General features: G+C 34.9%; 1 protein-coding gene across 2 annotated transcripts in view; it reads right to left on the reverse strand.

Moving 5' to 3' along the window:
• Positions 1-668: 668 nt before the first annotated feature.
• Positions 669-24,049, reverse strand: part of LOC110036476 (polypyrimidine tract-binding protein homolog 1-like) — a 38,125-nt gene continuing 14,744 nt past the window's right edge. The window contains exons 2-10 of one of the 2 annotated variants that reach the window (XM_020740928.1): positions 12,933-13,142; positions 5,484-5,546; positions 5,332-5,405; positions 5,154-5,249; positions 2,243-2,300; positions 2,063-2,167; positions 1,894-1,975; positions 1,447-1,559; positions 669-1,248 (exon numbers count right to left, since the gene is read on the reverse strand). In XM_020740928.1, coding sequence (XP_020596587.1) covers positions 880-1,248; positions 1,447-1,559; positions 1,894-1,975; positions 2,063-2,167; positions 2,243-2,300; positions 5,154-5,249; positions 5,332-5,405; positions 5,484-5,546; positions 12,933-13,142 — 1,170 coding nt within the window. In that variant the 3' untranslated portion in view covers positions 669-879. The remainder of the gene's footprint in view (positions 1,249-1,446; positions 1,560-1,893; positions 1,976-2,062; positions 2,168-2,242; positions 2,301-5,153; positions 5,250-5,331; positions 5,406-5,483; positions 5,547-12,932; positions 13,143-24,049) is intronic. The other variant, XM_020740929.1, reaches the window with a different exon arrangement.

Consider the following 24,049-nt stretch of genomic DNA (forward strand, 5'->3'; position numbering starts at 1 on the left):
CTTTACTCTTGTTTGACAATATTTTGTGGCATAATAATATCTCTTGAGAGAAATATTTGCATACGGAACACGCAGACAGCAATATCATCTTAATAACATACAAATAACACCAAAATAACCACACAACTCCAATAACCAATAACCCCAATAACCCTAAACTCTAATAACCACACAATTCCCCAAACCCTTCTCTGGCTATTGAATTATAAGGAGCAACTTATCAACAATGATTCAAAACAACTTCCTCCGCTATTAAGCCTTGCAAGTTCCATGCACTTTAGTCCTAATATTAAGGTTTAAATAAACTCCCGTTGCAGCAAAGTTGTCAAATTGCCTCAACAAGGTTAAACAAAAGTTTAATGAGTTTTAGGGCACAATATTTGACATTAATTAGAGACTATGTTCAAAATAAACCTCGAGCAAATTTAGACGCTATAGTCCCGAACTACCATCATATTGTCAAGATGCCTTGAGGGACAATACACGTGAATTTTTAGTTCAACAATGAATGGTTCGTGCTTGTCCTAATCACTATTCATGTCATCCACCTAACGCCTAATCATGCCAACAGTAAAAATGAATCCAACAGGGGTTAGGTAGGTAGATGATGTTCCCTGTGCGCAAACATATAACATCTGTCAGATGGGAGGTCAAACAAACAGAGAAAAAGAACGAAAATTAGTCTCATATTCCGCAAAGAGCAAACATAGTTTGTCATCAAACAACATAAAAATAAACAGGAAACAACGCTAAAAACTGAAAACACCACACTTGGTGAGATAATGAAGACACTAAAAATATGAAGAGCAACTGTGGCATCAAAATCAGCTCAAAAGGTTGTCTGATAACAGCAACCGGTAGAGGATACAGAAGACATTACTAATGCAAAGGTGGTCGAGCTGAAGGCCAACTGCCCGGTTGAGCACTGTGTGGGGGAAATTGAGAAGGTTGACGCAATTCAGTAGTGGCAGGGTGCCGCCCAGATGTAGGGTATGGAGATAGAGATGACGGGGCATAAGTTTGTTCGGTGTATGTGCGAGCTACTGTAGAGAAATCAGGTCGAACCCCCATCATATTAGGATCCCATGTTGGAATTTGCCTGGCAGAAGTTGCTGGAGCGCCATACATTGATGGAGCTTGAGGAGCACTTTGCCAACTGGCGACAGCAGCAGGCACAGCAGGAGGTTGTGGTGATGAAAGAACGCCTGAAACAGGAATTGTATAATCCCTACTTTTATCAGAGTGCGCCTGAAAAAAGAAATGTGCATATATTAGGAAGAACTAAATATAAAGGATTAATAAGCACGAAAAAATCATATGCTAATGATTGAGGCCTATCCAAATGACCCTATTTCGATATAACAAAGTTCTTCATTATCAATCGACCTTAATGTTTGTTATGTTATTATTCATCAATATTTTCAAACAACACAAATATATTTATACCTTTACAATGAGATCGGTATGACGAGAATATGACAGATGAAGCTTACAGTAGCCACCATCATAGATGCAGTGCCCTTCTAATGCTTCTTTAGAAACTGTTGCAGTTGTCACATCTGCAATAACATAACAAAATCCCATTATTTTCTCAGAAGCCTGGATATAAAAGTAAAATAAAACACTATTAGATTGCATTGCATATAATGAGAATGAACCAACATACACATCCCCATCAACAGGACCAATGATATATAACAATCAGAAACTAATAAGCATCAATGAAAGCCGTATCAATTATAGAATGTGCAAATAAAATATAAGACTAGGCAACAACAAAGATCATGGTAAGTGCCTAATATAAATAAACAACCAGAAAAACAAGATAAACCGTCAAGCGTTATTATTTACAGTTTAATGTAATCACAAGCAATGTAAATTATTCCAGCCTACCCGGATACTGGATTAAAGCCTGCATGCCACCATTCTTCTCAAATATTGCAATTTTTTGGACCGTACCGAAGGCCGAGAAGACCTGGATTTCTTTTCTATATGAGAAATGTTGTTACAAATTAAAGAATGTAACCTATTATTATCGATATCGCAAAAGCAAACGACTCACAGTATGAAGCACATCAACAGTAACATCATATTGCATATTTTCGATGGAAGCAAGAAGTACATTGCTCTCAGGCTCCTTTGTCTTACCATCAGGACCTAATGCAGGCTGCATACAAAACACATATTTAAAATTGGACATATTTAGTGAAAAAGAAAACAAAGATCACCATAAGAAGCAAACCTGTAAAGCACTCTCTATTGCCGAAGGGTTAACAGGCAGATAAGGATTAGTGTAATCTCTGTTCAGCGAATCAAATATATGAAGTTATAAGCTCATGACATAGGAGTTAGGCACTCAAACTTTGGAAGTGAACTAAACAAAATAAAGCTGACTCGTAACATAACAAATGCAATCTGGAAAGTACAATAAAATATAAATTTTAGAGATCAAAAGGCCGTCAAAACTATGAGAAAAAATTTCAGTTTTTTAGCTAACTTTAGCAGGATAAGTTCTATTTTCACTATCTGTGCATTAATAAATGCTCCCAATCTTGCATAGATGCTGAAGAACAAAAGATTGAGCACCCCAAAAACCAAATATCCATGAAAGAATAAGAGTTTTAGTAACTACAAACTTAATATCATGTAAGAAAAGAAATGTATCGTCAACCAATTTGATGGACAATGAATATCTTCATCGTCATCATTAAATTTATCCAAACTGCTTGGGCTCATAAAATACCCTCACTTTTCATTCGTCATTACTCCTATTTTATGTCGAACTTATTTTCTATTCGTCCTTATGCCTTATTGTGGGGCTATTTTAATCTTTGTAGCACATGTCAAATCACAGAAGTCTACTTTCCACTGCTTATATTCAATAGATGTTGCTTCCATCATCCCTCTAATACAATCAATTTTATATGATTGATTTCTAACTTTCTTATACATCCATTATAACATTGTTGTTTTGCCTTGTTCAAGATCTCTATCAATATTTTTTTTACCAAATACTCATATTAGTCGGAAAAATGTTTTAATTACAATTTTCTAGAGTTTACATTTAAATGTTAGAGACAATCAACACTTATCCAACTTAGTGCTGTGTGAGTTTTTAAACCTATTTTATGCAAATCTTGTCTGCAAAAACTCTATATAAGTTTTATTTGGTCTACCTCTTTAGCTTTATTTATTCATCTTAATAATGCAACTTCTAAACTTTATTGTAAATCTAAAAACAGCTACGCATATTTTTCACTACTTCATATGTAATAGATATTACTGCCACTATATTATTAATATAATCATTTTTTAATATATCATTTCTAGCTTTACCCCAAATCATTAGACTTGCTCAACTTTGTCTATCAGTGATTTATTAGTTATCAAATACTCATTCATATAGTATTGCTGACATAATTGTACTTTTATAGAATTTACATTAACACGTCCATAATATTCTGTAAATACATACTGCATCTAACATTAGTCCAACCTAGTGTAGTATGAGTTTTTAAAACTATTTTAAACACTTCTTTTGACAAACTCTATCCAAGTAATATTTGGTCTACCCTTTTACATTTAAATGTCCATGATATTTTCATATTCCACACAACTCATTTGCCAACCTTGTTTTATAATTAACTTTCTCAATATATCTCACAGCCTTCCCCACTATCCCTAAATTTCTCTCATTTTCTATTTAGTCTCTTCAAAAAAGTTATATTGATTATTCTTCTAATCATTGTATCTTTTATTCAATTATCTTCCCATTCAAGGTCCACAAGTTTTATGGAGAGAACGCAACCTTAATTTTATACCTTGCCCGTTATCTTCCCATTCAAGGTCCACAAATTTTATGGAGAGAATGCAACCTTAATTTTAGATCATGCCCATTTTATCAGCATAATTGGGTTATGAAACGCCATTTAACAACAACATTGTAGACAAACCTTCTAATTTCTCCAAAATCAATTAATATGTGGCTTAATCACTTGTGAGCTGCTTCATAGCACTCCCTTCATATTTTTCTACACATTCAGGTTAGATTGTAGAATGTTGCATGAATGAACTTTCTTACTACCAACAAAACTTATGTTTATGAAATCAGAAGTTAATTTTTAGAATTTCTTGTATCATTATCAAGCCAAAAATTTTCTCATTTAAGCTTGAAATATATGACACAAAAATTCCAAAAAAAGTAAACTTAAAGCTTTAAGAAAAAAAAAAACATTTCTCTAATCAATGCAATAGCACCATTGAAGATTGAAGTGTCTTAATTATGGTTGAAACTTCTCAAAGAAGAATATCACATAAGCATTTGTATATAACTTGCACGGATAAGAGAGACAATTCCTATGCCTAACAGGAAATGTTTAAAGCTACTTCTTAAAAGTTCGATAAACCTATTTCATCAATATCTTCTGCACTGCACATGTCAATTTCAAGTCTTCAATGAAATATAATAATGTAAGTTTGTTAATTCTATTCCCTCCTACATCGTAGTTGGAGCAGATAAAAAAACTGCATGGTATCCATCAAATCTCCCTTCACAACCATTGATCACCCTCCAACTCTTACTGCTCCGCACATGCCAATATATCAAACAATCATTCAGGCTAGAACATGGTATTGAACAGTTTTTAACGAATGAAAAATAACAGAAAGAATAGGATCAATTCCAAGAAAAGCCTCTATCCTTCTCTAACCAAATAACAGAAAGGTCCACTAACATCTCATGCACCTAAAAACTAAATCAAGCATCTTACCAAAACATTTTTCAAGATAAAAAAGAAAAGGCAAAACTAAGACATTAGACGCAAACCTAAAATCAATCCAATACCATGTTCTTAAAACAGAAAAATCAGTTATACTTTGGATCTATCAATGTTGTCCTCGGTATAAAGATTGATAAACAGAATTTCAGACTATATTCATAACCAGGTGACGAGGAAAATTACAGATAGGGGTAAAAGACATCTGAATTTTGGCAGCCGACTTTCACTACTACCTATTAAAAAAGGAAAAATAAATCAGCCAGAACATTAGATGGTACGTTGCTTAACCAAAAAAAAGATGAAAGCAGAGATCAAAATTGAATTAGATTACAAATAAATATCCAACCACTTAATATTCTCAAAATGTATGTATACCTGCTGCGATGTGACTGGAATTTTATATTTAAATCTGTGTGTGCAGAATATGAGATGCGCAAGTGGCAACAAGTAACATGTTCTGGGAGCAAGTATCTGGCAATCAAGAACTAGGGTCAGTAAGTTTGTACAAGATTAAATTCCATAGCCCAAATAATCTAAGAAAGTCAAATAGAACCTTGGAATACTCCTTCCATCTAATGCATTTCTAGCAGCTGAGGCAGTCTCTGCATCGGTAAACAGGATCAAGGCCTACAAAATAGAAGTTTTTGAGTCTCAATGCCAAAACGAATCTATTAATGCATTTGAGAACAGCTACTTATAAATGACCTGAAAACCAGCAGCCTTCTCGAACGTAGCAATCTTGTGCACAAATCCAAATGCTGAAAAAACCTAAACGACATTTTAAACATTATTAAAAGATGTATAGCTCCAACGGCAAAGAAAATACCAATGGTAGGGATGAGATTAATGATGATGACAATGCTTTATAAAACATATATGAGTCAAACCAATAAGAAAAATAATTTAAATAAAACTATAGAAACCCATTGCTTACGAAAACATCTCTTTGTAGCACTTCTCTTTACTATGGAAATTATAAAGGTAGAATTCATCAGGTTATCTGCTTGTAGTTTAATGTCTTGAGCTAAGGTTTGAACTTTAAAGATTATATCCCACCTCGCTTCAAAATATCAAAAGCTTCCACTTAGTCAAACCAAAAGCAATAAGCACAATACTACATCCCAATATCAAGTTAGTAACATTTTCTCACGTAGTCAAATAAAAATTCTCTTCAATGTTCTTGTTCCTTCTATATTTAATATAGGGAAATTTGCATACATACCACTCATTTCCCATGTATTCACATATCTAACACCTAAACTTTGTTTTTTACAATTATACCACCCAAATTTTTCATATCACATCAAGAATACCATTAATTTAACTTTTAAAAAGATAAATACACATTTTCATACACAGGAAGGTAGCATATATGTAAAAATAAAAGTGTAGGTGTTATATATGTAAATACAAAAGAATTGAGTGGTATGTATGTAAATCTTCCTTTAAGATAATTCTCCAAACCATGAAATTTCCTTCTGTAAGAATTACAATTAAATCAAAACCCTTTTCAAAAAAAGCAAACTATTTTTACTGAACCTTGACATTGTTATTAGTTGTTATGATCCGTGAAATATACAGTTGCTTTCAATTATTTTTCTAACCAATTTTACAACATTCAAATATTCTATCCACACTAAGGAAGCTCAAACTGATGTCTTCCTAAAATCTACATCATATATAAAATCAATCACATATGATATTCTCTCTGCATAATATGTCATCAAATTTAGATTAGAATTGCCAAATTTTGACCCAAATTTTGACATAGTTTATTAGTATCCTACTAACAACTTTATAATACTATGAACAGTAAGTAATTACAAATTCATGAAGCACGTCAAAGCTCTGTGTTGACTAAAGGGGTTTGAAAGCATCACTCAGAGTTTTTACCATTTTAGAATTAAGTACCGTATAAATAATTAATCACAATATATAGCATACAAATCAAACAACTGGAAAAAAATGAACAGTCCAATAAGTTAAAGGGGAGACAAAAGGCAAAAAAAAGAAATACAATGTAGGTGTCACCTAATGGCTTAAGGACTGTGAAACCATTCATGTAGATTGAAGCCGAACTCTTAAACATCGCGGCATCTTTTGGTGTAAAAGTAGAATTTCATTAGAAATTCCAAGGTGCTCGCAAGAGAGCACTCCTAAAATGGGTGACCTATTGGGAAATTATAACAATTGGGCAAAGCCATGAGACCATTAGACAAAAGCAAAGAATTCGGGTTGTCACAAATGGTATCAGAGCATCCCACCAGCTAGAAGATGAAAATCGAGTGTCATATAGAACAAATTGTTGGGCCATGAGAACCACCTTTTGAACCCAAGATCGGACAAAGTGGGAGAGATTGTGAAATCCCTTAAGTAGATTGAAGTTGAACTCTTAAACATTGAGACGATTTTTGGTGTAACGGTGGAATTTCATTACAAACTTCAAAGTTAAACATGCTCGCATGGGAACACTCCTAGAAAGGGTGACTTCCTGGGAAGTTATACCAATGGGGAAAAAACAGTGAGGCCACTAGGCCAAAGCGGACAATACCTTGATAAGTAAGATTTCGGGTTGTCACAAGGACCATGTATTGCCTAATTATAAAAAAAAAAGTCTAATACAAATATTTCTCGTATTAAGTGCCAACAAATATTACAGTATTACTATTGTTGACCTCATTTTCAGTGAGGTATTAGTTTCCTACTCCCATAACCCAAAATCTAGCCTTAAGAGTTCTTATTGACCATCATAGCGAATTAGCAATGGAGCCCACCTCCCATAGAACTTCGAGCCACTTCTTGACTCGTTTTTTGTGCAGACCTCGCATGAGTAGTCCCAAACATTCGATTCTTAGTTGCAAGGGCTAAGGACTAACATTTAGAGGACCCGAAAATGAGTTCTAATAGGATCAGACGGCCTTAAGTAAACCCTTCGTGAATCAAGCACTCGCGGACACCACAATTTGACACATTTTTGACCCGACTGTCGGCGAACTCGCCCGGACAACCTCGGATGACGAAACGTCGACTTTAGCTAGAAAGAACACCCATAATGCTATGATTCTGTGCGCGAGCAATTAACACAAAAATTGATGCACATTTTTTTAATTAGCAGGGCGCGAGCCCGGGCTCAACCCAGGTTCAACTCGGGTTCGACTCGGGCTGGAATCGGGCTGAACAAGGGTTAAACGGTTTTGAATTTTGAATTTTTGAATTTAAAATTGGTCATTTAATTTCATCTTAATTGAGAGTTAAGATTTTCCATTTGAACCCAACTCCATGAATGGAATTTGTTTAATTCCCTGCCTAGTCTCGCGTAACGTTCACCTCGGCTATACAATTCAACGGGCTTCACCTTCCTGGCATTCGGCTCCTCCCGACATTCAACTCCTTCTGCCTTTGAGAATTCACCCCTCGATCCCCATCTCGTCTGCTTCTTCCTCACTCGATCGAAGCCAAAGAAACCTCCCTCTCTACGTCGAAGCACCGCTCGCCTCCTCTCTTCCTCTCGATAGAGGCCCTGCACTGAAATCCCGTACTCAACTGCTTAGCCTCCCCCCTCTCTCGGCAGATCCTGCTCACCCAGAAACTGACGCCTGATCCGCCCCTTTCTTCTACTCGCGCTCGTCTCTCCTCCCTCAGCATCGAAGGACGCCTGCTCGATCCTGTCTCTGCACCTCGCCTCTTCCTCCTCTCGCTCGACTCCTTCCTTCTGCACTAGAGTCCCCCGCTTGACTCCCGATCTCCCGCACCGAAGCCACAGACCCCACCTCCTCTCTTCCTCGACTCCCTCCTCCCTCCCGGCTCGCCTCTCCCGCTTGACACCCAAACCCCCACTCGCTTGCTTCGCCACCTCCTCTCTCGGCTCGCTCTGGGCTCACGTCCTCACTCCACCGAAAGACTCGCCTCCCCTCTTTCGATCGAAGCACCCATTGCTCGCCTCCCCTCGCTTCTTCGCGAACAATTCCGCTTGGCTCATCGTCTCTCTCGAGCGAACGCATCCCTCTCGCTGGAGTCCGCTCTTTCTCTCTACCAGGATCGCTCGACCTACCCTCTCTCTCACCTGTCTCGCCCGAATTGGAGGTAGCAAAAGTAGAAGAGCAAGGAACACGACTTCTTCGAGCTGTTGAAACGCTTGGAGCACAGAACCTCAGCAATTGTAGTAAATGGGTAACGGAATCTTGTTTTATTCCCATACTTGCTCATTTTATTTGTACAATACAGTCCATATAAGAAGATTTGCGTACATGCCCACTCAATTCATTTGCATTTACATATCTAACACCTAAAACTTTCACATAAATATGCACTATACTCAAATTTTTTTGTTGCAATAAGATAATACGATTACATATCTTTTACAATTAAAATACCTCTTTTCTATGAAAAGGCAAGGTGATACGTATGTCAAAATTAAAGTTTGAATATTAGATTTGTAAATGTATGTAAGTTTTTGTGTGCTATGCATGCAAATCTTCATTTAATTTTTTTTTGGTCAGTGGATCGGTATTATTGTTGTGTTGAAGAAGAATTGGGATGTCTTTCTAGCTTGTCATTCTTACTGTTTTGCCTCGACTTTTTCACCGTTTGGACACTATAGATTGCTGGTTTCGGAGGTTTTATATATTGTCATCTGGGTGCTGATTCATTTACTGTTTTTGAGAGGCTTTGTGCCCCATTTAAATGCTGATTTTGGGAGATTTTACTTGTTGTTTTAATGCTGTTTGGAGGGTAATTAAATGATGTTTTGGGGACTATTTTGGGCTGATTTTGCGCACTGTTTTGGAGTCACTTTAGGTGTCATTTGGGCCGATTTTGTGCACTGTTTTGGAGACACTTTAGGTGCCGGTTTGGGCTGATTTTGCGCACTGTTTTGGAGACACTTTAGGTGTCAGTTTGGGCTGATTTTGTGCACTGTTTTGGAAACACTTTAAGTGTCGGTTTGGACTGATTTTGTGCACTGTTTTAGAGCCACAGTAGGTGCCGGTTGGTGGGCTGATTTTGGTGTTGTTTCTATAAGATTATTGAAGTTAAGTCTCATGTGGAAAGTGAATTTGAGCTTGAATGTCAAATATGTGAATGCATTAGCATACATATTCAATACACTTGACTATTGACATACTTTTCATTATGTACATCTGTACATTATGCATAATCTTTCGTTGAACGAAATTCTCATACCAACTTCTCGATGTGCCTTTGCGAGGTAAATTCGGACGTGGTTGAAGCATTAAATGATTGTAAAGCTACTCCTGGAACAGAAGAAAGAGACGTCATCGAACTTCGCACCGGTGAGATCTCTCAAAAAAAAACTATTTCTAAAAAATTCAACAATGTTTTCAAAGCAAAACCATTTTTCAAAATTAAACATTAAAAACAAAAACAAAAACATAACACGTACTTTTGAATTTACGGGAGTCCTTCGGAAGAGGTAACCCACGGTTGTTAACGAGATCTCCCCAATCTGAATGAGCTTAACAACTCGTTTAAACTAAATAAATTCAAAAAAAAATAGTGGTATCGAAATAAGGGAACCGTGGGATCCTAACCAGTGTTGCTCTAATGAACTTTAACCACTCATAATGACAACAAAACCAAAACTTTAGAGCACACCTGGTAAAATCTTTTGAAACTTAGACTTTAGGACTGCTACTTCGACGAGGAGTTTAGAGGTAACCCACGGTTGTTAACGAGATCTCCCCAATCTGAATGAGCTTAACAACTCGTTTAAACTAAATAAATTCAAAAAAAAATAGTGGTATCGAAATAAGGGAACCGTGGGATCCTAACCAGTGTTGCTCTAATGAACTTTAACCACTCATAATGACAACAAAACCAAAACTTTAGAGCACACCTGGTAAAATCTTTTGAAACTTAGACTTTAGGACTGCTACTTCGACGAGGAGTTTGGAGCAACTTTATGGGCAACACGGCAAGAAGTTTGAAGCGGACTACAAGTGGAGGTGGTCGTCACTCTACAACAACAACACAAGTCAACACCAGTTAAACTCTCTTTAGTCTAATTAACAACCAATAGAATTTCGAGGTAGCTCGCCCAACGCGACGTAAATCCTCATACTTTTTTTTGGTTTTATATTGTGCAGCGTAAGTCCTAATTCGCTTTAGGTTCTGAGGATGTCGCTCGTTACGACGGCATCGTTACGACGTAAAACCTCATCTCTTTGCGGGCTATGTGCATAATTGAATATTATGCAAATGTAAGTTTCAAATAATAAAATAGACAAAATTAAACATCTAAATAACATCATCTACAAAACACAGTCACTAGGGGTGCAAATGAGCCGAACACGAGCGAGCCCAGGCTCAGCTTGTGTTTGGCTTGTTTATATTTCGAGCCTTGTTTATATTTCGAGCTTTCGAGCTCAAAAAGTGTGTTCATGTTCGAGTTGTTTCTTGGCGGAGCCGGAAACCGGCCGTTCACGAGCAAAGAATCGTTTTGACAACCCAAATCACGTAGTCATAAAATGTTAAGGATTGGGGCAAGATTTAAAACAACATTTGAATCTAATTTAATAATTTTTATTCAATTTTCTTAATTAATACTTTTAATTGATTATAAATCTTTGTAGCCTTGTAGTCAATTAATTTTTTTAAAAATATTATTCATCACACACACACACACACACACACACACATATATATATACAATTGATTAGTAGTATTTCGAGCCAAAACGAGCCGAACATGAACGAACAAATATTTGTTCGTGTTCAGCTCGTTAACTTAGCGAATGAGCCAAACACGAGCTTCTTAACAAACCGAACACGAGCTGTTCGCCAACAACTGTTTTGACAGTCATATCAGCCACACATTAGAATAGTTTGGAGAGTCACTAAAGTATCTTCTCAAGATCTGTGACATCCCCTACATTTTCCTTCTTTTGGACTCCTGAAAATAATTGTTCCTATTTGAGTCACTCCCACTTGTTTTTTCATGTCCTACCGTGAAAACTTAAACATCGAATTCTTGAAGACTAGTACCTCTGATCATTATCGAGAGTTTTCTCAAGTGACCCCAGTCATTTGGGATGTAATTAAATATAAAGGCTTGAATCTATAAGGAACTTGGTACCCAGGTAAAATAAACAATATTTAATCTCTGTATTAGATAGGAAAACTTGTAGGTCACACATAAAAGGTTCGAAGCCCAAACGGATGTCACAAATCTCTTAGTTTGCAAAATTAGGTTTATCGCCGAGGTATGCACTTATCTTTCGGGAGGGTGTAGTATTTGCAGTATCGGACACGATTATGCAAACTATTGGACGAATGAGAACCATTTGGTCTTATTTTTCAAAAAAATTAAAACACGCTACTTTCAAAACAACAAAATATATACCTCTTATTATACTAAATTAAATTTCAAAATTATTTTCATTATTTTTAAAATCAAATCAAAAAGTTGACCGACAACTACCACTCATTTTTCTATGTGAATCTCCTGGGAATGGCACAACACACTTAGGTAGCATCTCACTGGCCCTAGCGCCCAAGGGCTAATGCCACAACAGCTATGATTTTTTGAAGTAAAAACATGGGAGCATCATACTTAAAAATTGAATAGAATGTGTGGGCCTCAATAAACCCAACACAGAAAAACCATGGTGAAAAATAAAGTATATCTAATGATTCTTACAAAATATGAAAGAATAAAATTACAATATACACATTTTGCATATATTTGTGTCAACTGTGAGGTAGGAAATACATAAATTTGTCAGAAGTATATTAATATAAGCATAACGTTACACATAAAAACAACAGCCCATAAAAGAGAGATTTTAATTTTGACATGGTTATACAACACATATTCAAAAACCGTGCATAAGGTAAATTTTTTCCATAGATAAAGCGTGCACAATTATTCAAATAGTTCAAAATGGTATAGTCAAAAGAAAAAGCAAGCCGAGGGCTGACTGGAATTTCTTCTTGAATGGATCTGATGATCAAAGCGACATTTCAAAAAAATAAATAAACAAATAACAGAAGATCAAGAAACCGAATACGCTGTTAAAAGTGAATAAACTTCAACTAAACAAGCAAATAAATCAAAATTGAAAGGCTGATTCCATATTCTCACTCTAAAGCAAGTATGCAAGACTTAATAGAAACACATATAATGCGCAAAACTCACCAGATGAATCACATCTATGCTGACATCACCCGCTTCAACACCCTCAATTGTAACCAGTAAGACATTCCCAGCAATATCACCAGAACCCTTGTTGTTTACAATCTCCTGCCTATTTGAGTATTGAATATAGACAGTTTTGCCACGAATCTGTGCAGGCTCAGAGGATGAAGCATAATATGAAACCATTGAAATGGCTTGGTTAAGGTCCGCCTATAAAAAGGAGAAAAGAGACACTTAAAAAGGTAGATCTTGAGGCATTAAAGAAAAGAAAAACCTGAAAATAGCCTTTTTCAATAAAAATGCTGTAATAGCTATTTAAACAAATCATATCATGACTAACATCTATGATCCACTGACAATTTATACCATCAAAGCATGCAGTATCTGATCAATGTCAGGCCTTTGTTAAAGTATGTCATCAACAAACCTAGTTAAAATATATAAATAAATAAAGAGCACGCAGACACGTGTAATAAATTGAGTAAAAAATCGATGAGAAATTTATTTAGAAAATTTGTTATTATATGAAACGGAATTTATGAATTTTATTTTTATTTAATTAGTGCAACTACTATATCATACTTACACACACATATATATATATGTATGCATATATGTCTCTGTGCGTGCGTTAATGTCATATTCAATACATGATTGTAGCCTATTTTTTCAATAACCGATGTATATGTTGTTCGTGTCATATCATATATGTGTTCCTATATCTATCTAGATGCAATATAGCTAGATATAGGTGGATGACTAGTGAGGTTAGTAAGGCACTAAATGAGCCGAGCTCATGCTTGGCTTGTGTTCAGCTTGTTCGAAATTGGCGCGTGAACAGTGTGTTCGTGTTCAACTGAATTTAAATATTATTGTTCGTGTCCGGTTGAATTTAAATATTATTATTTGTGTTTGGCTCAAGTTCGGCTTGAAATTGACTCGTTAAAATTAATTAAAAAAATAGTGTAAGGTGTTGGATTCGAACCAGCACCAACTCTATGCAATAGGAGCAGAACCACGTAATGATCACAAATTGTTATAATTTAAACTTAGATATAAATATATATAATATATTATTATATAAATAATATTATATATATATATATATATATATTCTTTATTTAAAGTAAAAATAAGCCGAACATGAGCTAATTGACAAGTCAAACACAAGTTATTCGCGAACAACGAGTTTTTTTGACAACCCTACAGGTTAGAATGATTTAAAAAAATGGAAAAAGATAAATTGAGAAAAGTGTCAAAATAATCCCACGACTTTTTGAAGGAGGCCATTTTATTCCCAAAGTTTATAATAGTTTTAATTAAGTCCCCAGACTCTTTTAATATGTGTTAAGAGTAGTCATCACCAATAAGGACTACTTTAGCTCTCATCAAAAGAGTTTGGGGAGTAATTTAGCATTTTTATAAATTCTGGGACTAAAATGACCCTATGTAAACAGATAGGGCACTATTTTGGCAACTTAATATAAATTATAATTCCATGGTACTTTTGCAAATAATAATGAGCCTAATTAAATTATGATAGCTTTTCTGCAAAGAAACTAAAACAAAAGATGACCTTTAAACCAATGAAAAATTATAATGCTAAAATTTTAAATTGAAACATAAGTAACCACAAACTACAAATTAAGCATATAGCAGAGCTATATCATTTAAATCATTTTCCTTCAAAGATTATTAACATACAACAAGAAAGATTGAAAGATGAATGTCTTTGTGACCACAAAAGGGGGACTTAGTTTCAACAAACTCGAGTTGCACAATCTTCATTTCATAACATACAATCTATCAATTTAATTATGTATTATTTGCAACAACAACAACAACAACAACAACAAAGCCTTAATCCCACTACATGGGGTCGACTACATGAATCATTTTTCTCCATTGCATCCTACTTAGTGTCGTATTTTCATTTAGTTCTAATAAATTAAAATCATTTTTTTATACAATAAGCCCAAATCTTCCTAGGTCTACCTCTGCCTTTCTTAACATAAGTTGAATCTAAAACTACTCTCCTAATCGGATCATCAGATGGTCGACGCTTAATGTGACCAAACCATCTAAGGCGACTTTCTCTAATTTTGTTCGTCACAAGAGCTACACCAACCCTATCACGGATATATTCATTTCGCATTTTGTCTCTAAGTGTAAAGTCACTCATCCACCTAATCATTCTCATCTCGACAACACTTAACTTAGTATTATGCTTCTCTTTTAAGGGCCAACATTTAGATCCATAAAGTATTGCAGGTCTCACCACCTTCTTATAAAATTTTGCTTTCAGTCTAAGCGGTACTTTTTTATCACACAAAAGACCCGAAGCATTCCTCCACTTCAACCAACCAACTTGAATTCTACTATTAACATCCTCATCTATATCACCACCGTTTTGAACAACAGACCCGAGATATCTAAATCGTTCACATCTTTTAATAATTTGATCACCCAAAATTACACTTCTGCACTAGAGCTACTACTACTAAAATTACATTCCATGTATTCAGTTTTAGTTCTACTCAAATGAAGACTTTTAGACTCCAATGTGTACCTCCATAATTTAAGTTTTTCCTGGGCTTTTTCTCTCGTCCTATTCACGAGAAGGATATCATCAGCAAAAAGCATACACCAAGGTGCATCCTCCTGTAAGTGTCCAGTAAGACCATCCATAGCTAAAGTAAAAGGATATTGGCTTAAAGTCGATCCTTGATGTAATCCAATAGAAATAAAAAAGTATTTGGTCAATCCTCCTTCAGTTCGAATACAAGTAACAACTCTAGTATACATATCTTTAATGACTTGAATATAAGTCATATGAACATCTTTTTTCTCAAAAACTCTCCGAAGGACTTCTCTTGGAACATTATCTTAAGATTTTTTTCTAAATCAATAAAAAACAAATGTAGATTCTTCTTATTATCTCTGTACTTCTCCATCAAACTTCTCAATAAGTATAGTTTCCATAGTAGACCTGCTCGGCATAAATCCAAATTGATTATGAGAAATCTTTGTAATACGTCTTAACCTATGTTTAATTACGCTCTCTCATAATTTTAAAGTATAACACATCAACTTAATTCTTCTATAATTTGCGCACTCTTGTGCATTCCCTTTATTCTTAAAAATTGAAACCAAAATACTCTTCCCCCATCCTCAGGCATCTTTTTAGTTTTTAAAATAACATTAAAGAGTTTAGTAAGCCAAGAAATTCTCAAACCTCTTAAACATTTTCATACTTCAATTGGGATATCATCAGATCCTACAGACTTTCCACCCTTTATATTTTCTTTAAAGTTTTCTTTAAAGCATCCTCAACTTCTTTTTTACTAATGCGACGGTAAAAATGAAATGTTTTATTATTATTAATCATATTAAGATCACTACGGTCGGTCGTATTTTCAGAAACATCATTAAAAAGTTTATCAAAATAACTCACCCACCTATGTTGAATATCTTTTTCTAAGAAAAACACATTTTGATTATCATATTTAATACACTTTACTTGAGTTAAATCTTTACTTTTCTTTTCTCTTTGTTTGGCTAGTTTATACATATTTATACATATATTTTTCACTCTCCTTAGAATCTAATAAATTATAAAGATAATTAAAAACAGAATTTTTAGCGTCGCATATTATTTTTTTAGACTCCCTGCGGGCCGTTTGATATGTTTGTCAGTTCTCTAAGCTTTTACATTCAAACTAATTTTTATAACATAACCTCTTATATTTTATCTTTTCTTGCACATTATTATTTCACCACCAACTATTTTTATCTAAATAAACTTTTTCTTTTGATTCTCCAAGTACATCTTTTATTACTTGTTTAATAGTATTTGTTACTTTATCCCACATATCATTTGCTTCATCATGAACATCCCAAATTTTAAAATCTTGAATTTTACTCATAAAAACAATTTTATTTGTCTTTTAAGTTCCCTCATCTAATTCTACGATGATGAGTCATAGTATTCTTATTTTACAACTCTTCATCTTCAAATCTAGAACTAATAAATGATGTTGAGTACTTAAATCCTCACTTGGAATGACCTTAAAATGTTTACAATCTCGACGATCTCTTCTTCTAATAATAAAATAAGCAATTTGTGTTTTATTAGATTCATTCTTATAAGTAAGAAGATACTCATCTCTTTTCTTGAATAAAATATTAGTAATAATAAAATTATATGCTAAATCAAAATCTAAAATAGCTCTACCTTCGTGTCATTAGTCACTCCAAATTAGTCACTCCAAAACCGTAGCCACCATGAATATTTCTAAAATCTTCTACCACTCTACGGACAGTCCATTTAAATTTCCTCCAAAAAAAATTTTTTCTTCAAAAGGTATCAATTGTATTGTCTTCTAAGTCATTCCAAAATTTATCTTTAGACCCGATATCTAAACCTATTTGAGGAGCATAAGCACTTATAATATTAAAAATCTTAGTATCAATAAATAAGCACTTATAATATTAAAAATCTTAGTATCAATGATAATCTTCAGGGCTATAATTCTATCTGCGACTCTATTAATTTTTACAACATTATGTTTCAAACTCATATATAATTACACCACCATTTCTAATGCGACTCTTACCAGAATACCAAAGTTTAAAACCTAAGTTATCAATCTTCTTAGTCTTTTCTCCAACCGAGTTAGTTTCTTGAATACATAAGATATTAATTTTTCTATGAATTATAATATCAACTAATTTCATTAATTTACCATTGAGAATTCCTATATTCCAAAATCTTATCCTAATATTAACAGTCTTCATTTGTTGTATGCAAAAATTCAATAGAGCTCTCTTTTTGGTTACTTCGCTAAGGTGATTAGTTGGAAGTAATTTTACAGAAATAAAGTAATGTCATGCTTTAGATTCTACATTTAACATGGAGGTGGAGAAATTGACCTTGTGATTATTCTTAATTTTTCATTCTCCCCTTCAATCAATAAGATAGACAATCATCAAGTGATGAATCAGAAATAACAAATGCAGAATACTCACAATGAAATTCGTTTCACAACCGGAATAATGCATTGATCCTTTCATGAGTAAATTCAACACTTTTACCTCTATAACATAAACGTGCTCATCAGATGTCACCCAAAATTTGACATAAAATTCTTGAACAATAGAAACAATTGTTACTGCGATGAAGTAGCAAAAAGTCTCCCAGTTCTGAGCAATTATCAACCTTTCAATCTCTCCTCTCGGGTTTGAGAATGCATGCTTCTGGATCAATTTTCTTGTACCCATCTGAGTATTATAATTATGCTGAGTCTTTAAATTAACAAATTGTCTCGTATCAAAACCTTTCGAAGGCTTTCCTCTTTTCACTCTTAGAGTCATAGCAATTTCTATATAAATTTATATAAAATCCAAATAAATTCACAATATCATAAATCAGACACAAAAAATAGGAATACTTGATAAGAAACTTTTCACCATGGGTTCTCTTTAAACTTCTTAAAAAAAACTCAAATTTTTTAATTTCCATAATGTAGAAAAAATTCATGGTGAAAATAAAAAGATTCAAAGTTAAATTGAAGCTCTTACCAAGGGAAGATGAAGTCGAAAACTTTTTAGCCTTCAAATCTCCTCAAATCCAAGAAATGACAAGCCCTACGTTGAGTTTCGGCCTTAGTATAGAGGTAAGAGACGACCCAAACAGTAAAAATGGAGTTTTACAATGATTTTTTGCGGTTTTAAGAAAATCTGGGTATTTTCGGAAAACTGGCGCCAATACCAAAAAATTCAGATTTCGATTTTCTTTTGAAATATGTTGTATACTAAACCACGCCAACCTCCAATTAATTTAACTTAACACTAATATTCATAATTAAACAATCTTCTAACAACATATTTTCACAAACAACACAAAACTCACATTTATATATAAAACCCACACGAATACAAACCAACATTTTTCAAAACAATACATCTAATTTAGCGTTAAAATCACACCATACAAACTAACACTGAAGACTAAATATCAAACACTTAACATATCACACATATAAAGTTTAACAATGAAAATAAAAGAATTTATCACACATATAAATCTTTACTTTTCTTTTCTCTTTGTTTGGCTAGTTTATACATATATTTTTCACCATCTTTAGTATCTAAAGAATTATAAAAATCATTAAAAACATAATTTTTAGAATCACCATTAATTTACTATTGAGAGTACCTATATTCCAAAATCTTATCCTAATATTAATTTCATTAGTTTTATGGACTAATTTCTTTACCCGCATCCGTCCGTAATGTGGGAAACCTTGCTTATTTGACACTACACTACGGCGAAGGTGTAGCGGCCCTGACATACTTTTCACTATATTCAGACTATACAACGCGTCGCTTCCAGGGGACGCACTAGCACTCACACAAAGATCAAAAGGAGCTTACACAAAAATCAAAAGGATTCATGTCATATTTTTTTTCAACAAGTTTTATGCTAGTTGTCGACTATCTAATACAACCCTTCACTTTTCACATCTGGGCTTGAAACCGGCAATGACAGTATTTAATTATATATTATTTACAATAAACGATTTTCCATATAGCTATCTGAAGTTGAGGTGTTCTTCGGTTTGTTGATACTCATGCGTGATTAATGTTATGTTAGTAGAAAATATCATATTAGTGTAGTATAATATCAAAATAAAAAAGTTAAATATAATAAAATAGCAATATATCTTAGTTGTGGTGTATATTAAAATATTGTCCACAAGCAACCCGCTATTCTCCCACTCCAACATTGTCCACTCTTGCCTACTCAGTTGAACGTTTGCCCATCCGCTAACTCATGCACAACTACGACTTCATCGCACTTCAACAAAAAAACTCTTTGCTTGCATCAGCAACCATGCTGCATGGTTGCTCGTGTCGCATAAGAACCAATTCATGGTCAACCAACGATCTCATGCTACAGTAGCCATCTGCTGCCACCTGCTCATCAACCTAATAAATTGCCAATTTCTGAATCCCTCGTTCTCAATAATCTGATTTTCCAAATCTCTCTCTCACAGAGCGTTATGGTTTCTCACACAAGGTTATGTTATAGTCAATCTTTTAATAACTCCAAACCCCCCTTCACCATTTGTACCGACATCAATTCAATAACAATTAGCTCATGTTATCATGGGTTTTTCCCTTCCTCTATTCTAAGGACAAACCCCATCACCCTAATGCGTTCTCCTACAAATGCTAGTGATATCATCAGTTTTGCAAAAGGTCCATTCAATTGCATTGTTCATACACAGTTGCTTAAGAGATATGATTTACATCAATCCATCTACTTTAAGATTTATATTGTTTACATTCTATTTTGACATTTTTTTTCTCTTCAGCAAAACAATATGCAAATTTAAGAATACTGTGGCACGTAGAGAGAAAACTAGACAAGATATTTCATCTCTAAATTATATTTGCATCACTGAGATATCCACTCAACCTCGCACTCTTACTTAGCTTGCGTCTAAGGGTACTCAAGTGGCATCATGAATGCGGTTATTGATGTAGAAGGCAAAACAAATTGGGGCTTTGACCATTAAAGTAATATATTTTCTCCTTACTTTCAACAAAACCGTAGCAATCATCCTTCTAAATCTTATTAGGGTAGATTTGATTTTCTCTCGACACTTCAACATGCTTGCACAACTGATCAAACCCAGCATACTCCCAATCTTCCTCATTTGAATTTGTTATTACTAGAAAATTATGACTGACTATTTCAAAAATCTTAGACATTTCCCTTATTTACATGTCATTTCTTCTAAATTTGTTGCTGCAATCTTTACTAGTGCATCTTGAATTTTAGATACAAATACACCTCAAATGAAATGTCACTGCCAACTTTTTTTGTCTCACCATAATATCACACCCGACCAAACGTGACCCCTATATTGCAATAAGACACTATTCATACCATATATTCACGAGCTCCTTTCAATAAAAACAAAATATATTTTAAGGAAATAACAATTCATGTAAATTAGATCCGCATCTCCTAATAAAACATCAAATAAAAGTAATCAAAGAGCAAATAAGCCCAAAATTATATTTATACAAATGCACTAATTAAACTAGAATCATTCACACTAACTAGGGGTATATTTAAGGAACAACAAGAAGAAATTTCGATATCATGATTACAAACTTAATTATCCACATATATAAATGCTAACTCAAAATCTACCAACCCAACCACTACTCCACGGGCTCCTCACCTTTCATTGAATTAATAATGCATAAAAATATAATAAGAAAAATGAGAAGCCAAGTAGGATACATGAAACATATAAATGAATTAAATGCACAAACAATAAGACAGCAAGCATGCTCATATAACAGCAGCAATAGCAACAAAACCTTTATCCTACTAAGTGGGGTCAGCTATATGAATCATTTTTCTCCATTGCGCCCTATTTAGTGTCATATTTTCATTTTAATCTATGAGCAAGCATGCCCATAGATTAATGAAAAAAATTGATGTATGACACTAAAGCTGACATGGAAATTATGTGCAAACCAGAATGTATACATATGGTGTGGCTTAACATCGATAAAAAAAACTTAAGCATTAAACAATGAAATATAACTTTTAACATGGTACATAGTCAAACAATAAAATTGAATGTAAGCAAAAAGTTGGTTATATGATATTCATAAACATAAATGAATGTATCAACAAATCATATTCTTGCAAGGTATGCTTATTTTATCTAGCTAGCTAAATTAATGCTTAATAGAGATGTTTCTAAACATATAATTAAAATACCTCAAGTAGCTAAATTATATCAAGCATGGAATAAAATTGAACAATACTACATGAACACCATTTTAGATTTTCGGCCATGAGGCTCACCTTAGGGTGCCAAGTCAACTTTGGCAAGGCATGCACAAGTAAAGGCTAGGGCTTATTTTTTTTAAAATAAATCATGTTAACCTCATTTTTGGTGAGGTCTCTTCCTCTTCTTAGAGCCTAGGATCTAGCCTTTAGGCTTTCCTACCGACTCTCTTAGATAACTAGCCTGGGGCCCACACCAATTAAAAATTCGAGTCATTTCTTGACTCCTCGCAGTTTCATGTGACTGGTTCTAAAATCCTCAACGCTTAGTTGAGTCAATTAAAGCAAACGCGACGAAACTCGAGTCGAGTACCCTTAGGATCTGAAACAATGAAAACCCATTGTGATCTCCGCGCGCTTGCAAGATGCACGAATACCATAGTGCACACAGTAACGCCCACAATTATCGAGATTCACATTTCCCGCACCCGTCGGAGGCTTTACAATCGATTACATGCGATTATTTTAAAGAAATTCGAATTTGATGTGTTTTCAACCTGATCGTCGACGAAGTTGTCCGGACAAGCCCGAATGACGAAATGGACTGCGCCGGCGCGTCCGAAACGTCGACTTTAGTTATGAAGGACTCCCACTTCGATAGGGTATTGTGCACGTGCGAGAGGTGAGCAAATTGAGCAAATTTAAACATCATATATATTATGGAGGGGTTATATTTGTATTATATAGCCGTAAATCCCTAACTCACTCACACCCCGTCCGCCCTTTTTCTCTCATTTGTGACCCAAGCTGAATCTGACCGAACTCCCTCTTCTTCTCGATCGCGAGCCAGCCCAGGCGGAGCCTTAGCCATGCCTTTGACTCCTCGCCCGACATCCTATGCCCGAGATGCCTCTTCCCAAAGCATCGCCTGCCTCATCTCGTCGGGCGAGGAGGGTCTTCGTGATCCTTCGATCCTCGCTGAGGTAAGTTGACCCTGCCCTTTTGTTCCCTGGGTCAAGAATGGGGAAACTCTCTTCATTCCTGATGATTCCTTCCTATGTGGCCTCGGTTGCGGTGTGACTTCTTTCGACTGGGGATGTTGCTTCGTCTAGTTGAGTCCCACGAGCCCCTCTTCCTTTTTTTTTCTTGTGCCTATAAGAACCCGTGAGGGTGTTCTTTGTGGAAGGTTACGAATTTTGGAGCCATGGGGAGCCTGTCGAAATTTCTTCTCGGTTAGGTGCTCATGGATTTGGTGTTTGAGAGTTCTGTGACTTCCCTTTTATTTCTTTTGAAAGCTCGAGCAAGGTAATTTCTCTCTTTTATGCTCTTCTTTTCTGCTCGATAAAGGCTGAACAGGCTTGAGGGGATAAAAAGTTTTGAGCAAGTTTTTTCCCTTTCTTTACTTCAAAAAGAATGAGAATATATATATATATTTTAGCATTTCTGTTAAATCTAATTTAGCTGCTCCATGTTGATTAGCTAAGGATGTAGGCTTACAAGAAAGCATGGTTTAATTCTTGCATGTGCAAGCTTTCTCCTTATGTTCTTATCACATCTGTACCTGTATTTTGGAATTTGAAGGCTATTTTAGCCTTGCAGGCTGTGTTTTTCTTGCTGAACTGATTTAATACTGCAGCTTTCTTTGGAAGTTTTTGCATTGGGGGCCTAGTTTGCTTCCTGTTATTCTCCCTGTTCGAATATATGTTGAATGAAATGTTTTCTTGTTTTGAGGCTTTGAAAAAGGCTTGCTGTGGGAGCCTTGTTTCGTTCCCTGTGGCTACCACTCTGTTTTGAAATACATACAAAGGGAAATATCTAATGCTGGAGGCTTTTAAAGTTTTGTTTTGGAAGCTTTCTTTTGTTCCCTATTGCTGCCATTATGCTCTTTGAAAAATATGCAGGTGACTTCATTCAGTTTGGGAGCTTTGAAAGTCTTGCTTTGGGGCTTTGTTTTGTTGCTTCTTTACTGCCCCTCTATTCAAAATACATATGTATGGATTCATTTGGTTTTTGGGCTTTTGAAAGTCTTGCTTTGGGGCTTTGTTTTGTTGTTTCTTTGTTGCCTCCCCATTCAAAACATATGCAGGATGAAATAATTGAGTTCTTGGAGGCTTTTGGAGTTCGCTTTGGTTATGCTTCCCTACTATTCGAAATATGAATGCATGATTTCCCATTTGTTTCAAAGCTTTCGGAGAGTTCTGTGTTGACTTGGTGGCTTCCCTGCTACCCCAACCTGAGAACACCTATTTGAGAGCCTTTGTGTCGGGCTGGTTCCCCTAGTGCTGATTTTAGTTATTCC

The sequence above is a fragment of the Phalaenopsis equestris genome, unplaced genomic scaffold (assembly GCF_001263595.1).
Source record: "Phalaenopsis equestris unplaced genomic scaffold, ASM126359v1 Scaffold207276, whole genome shotgun sequence".
Classification (NCBI taxonomy): Eukaryota; Viridiplantae; Streptophyta; class Magnoliopsida; order Asparagales; family Orchidaceae; genus Phalaenopsis; species Phalaenopsis equestris.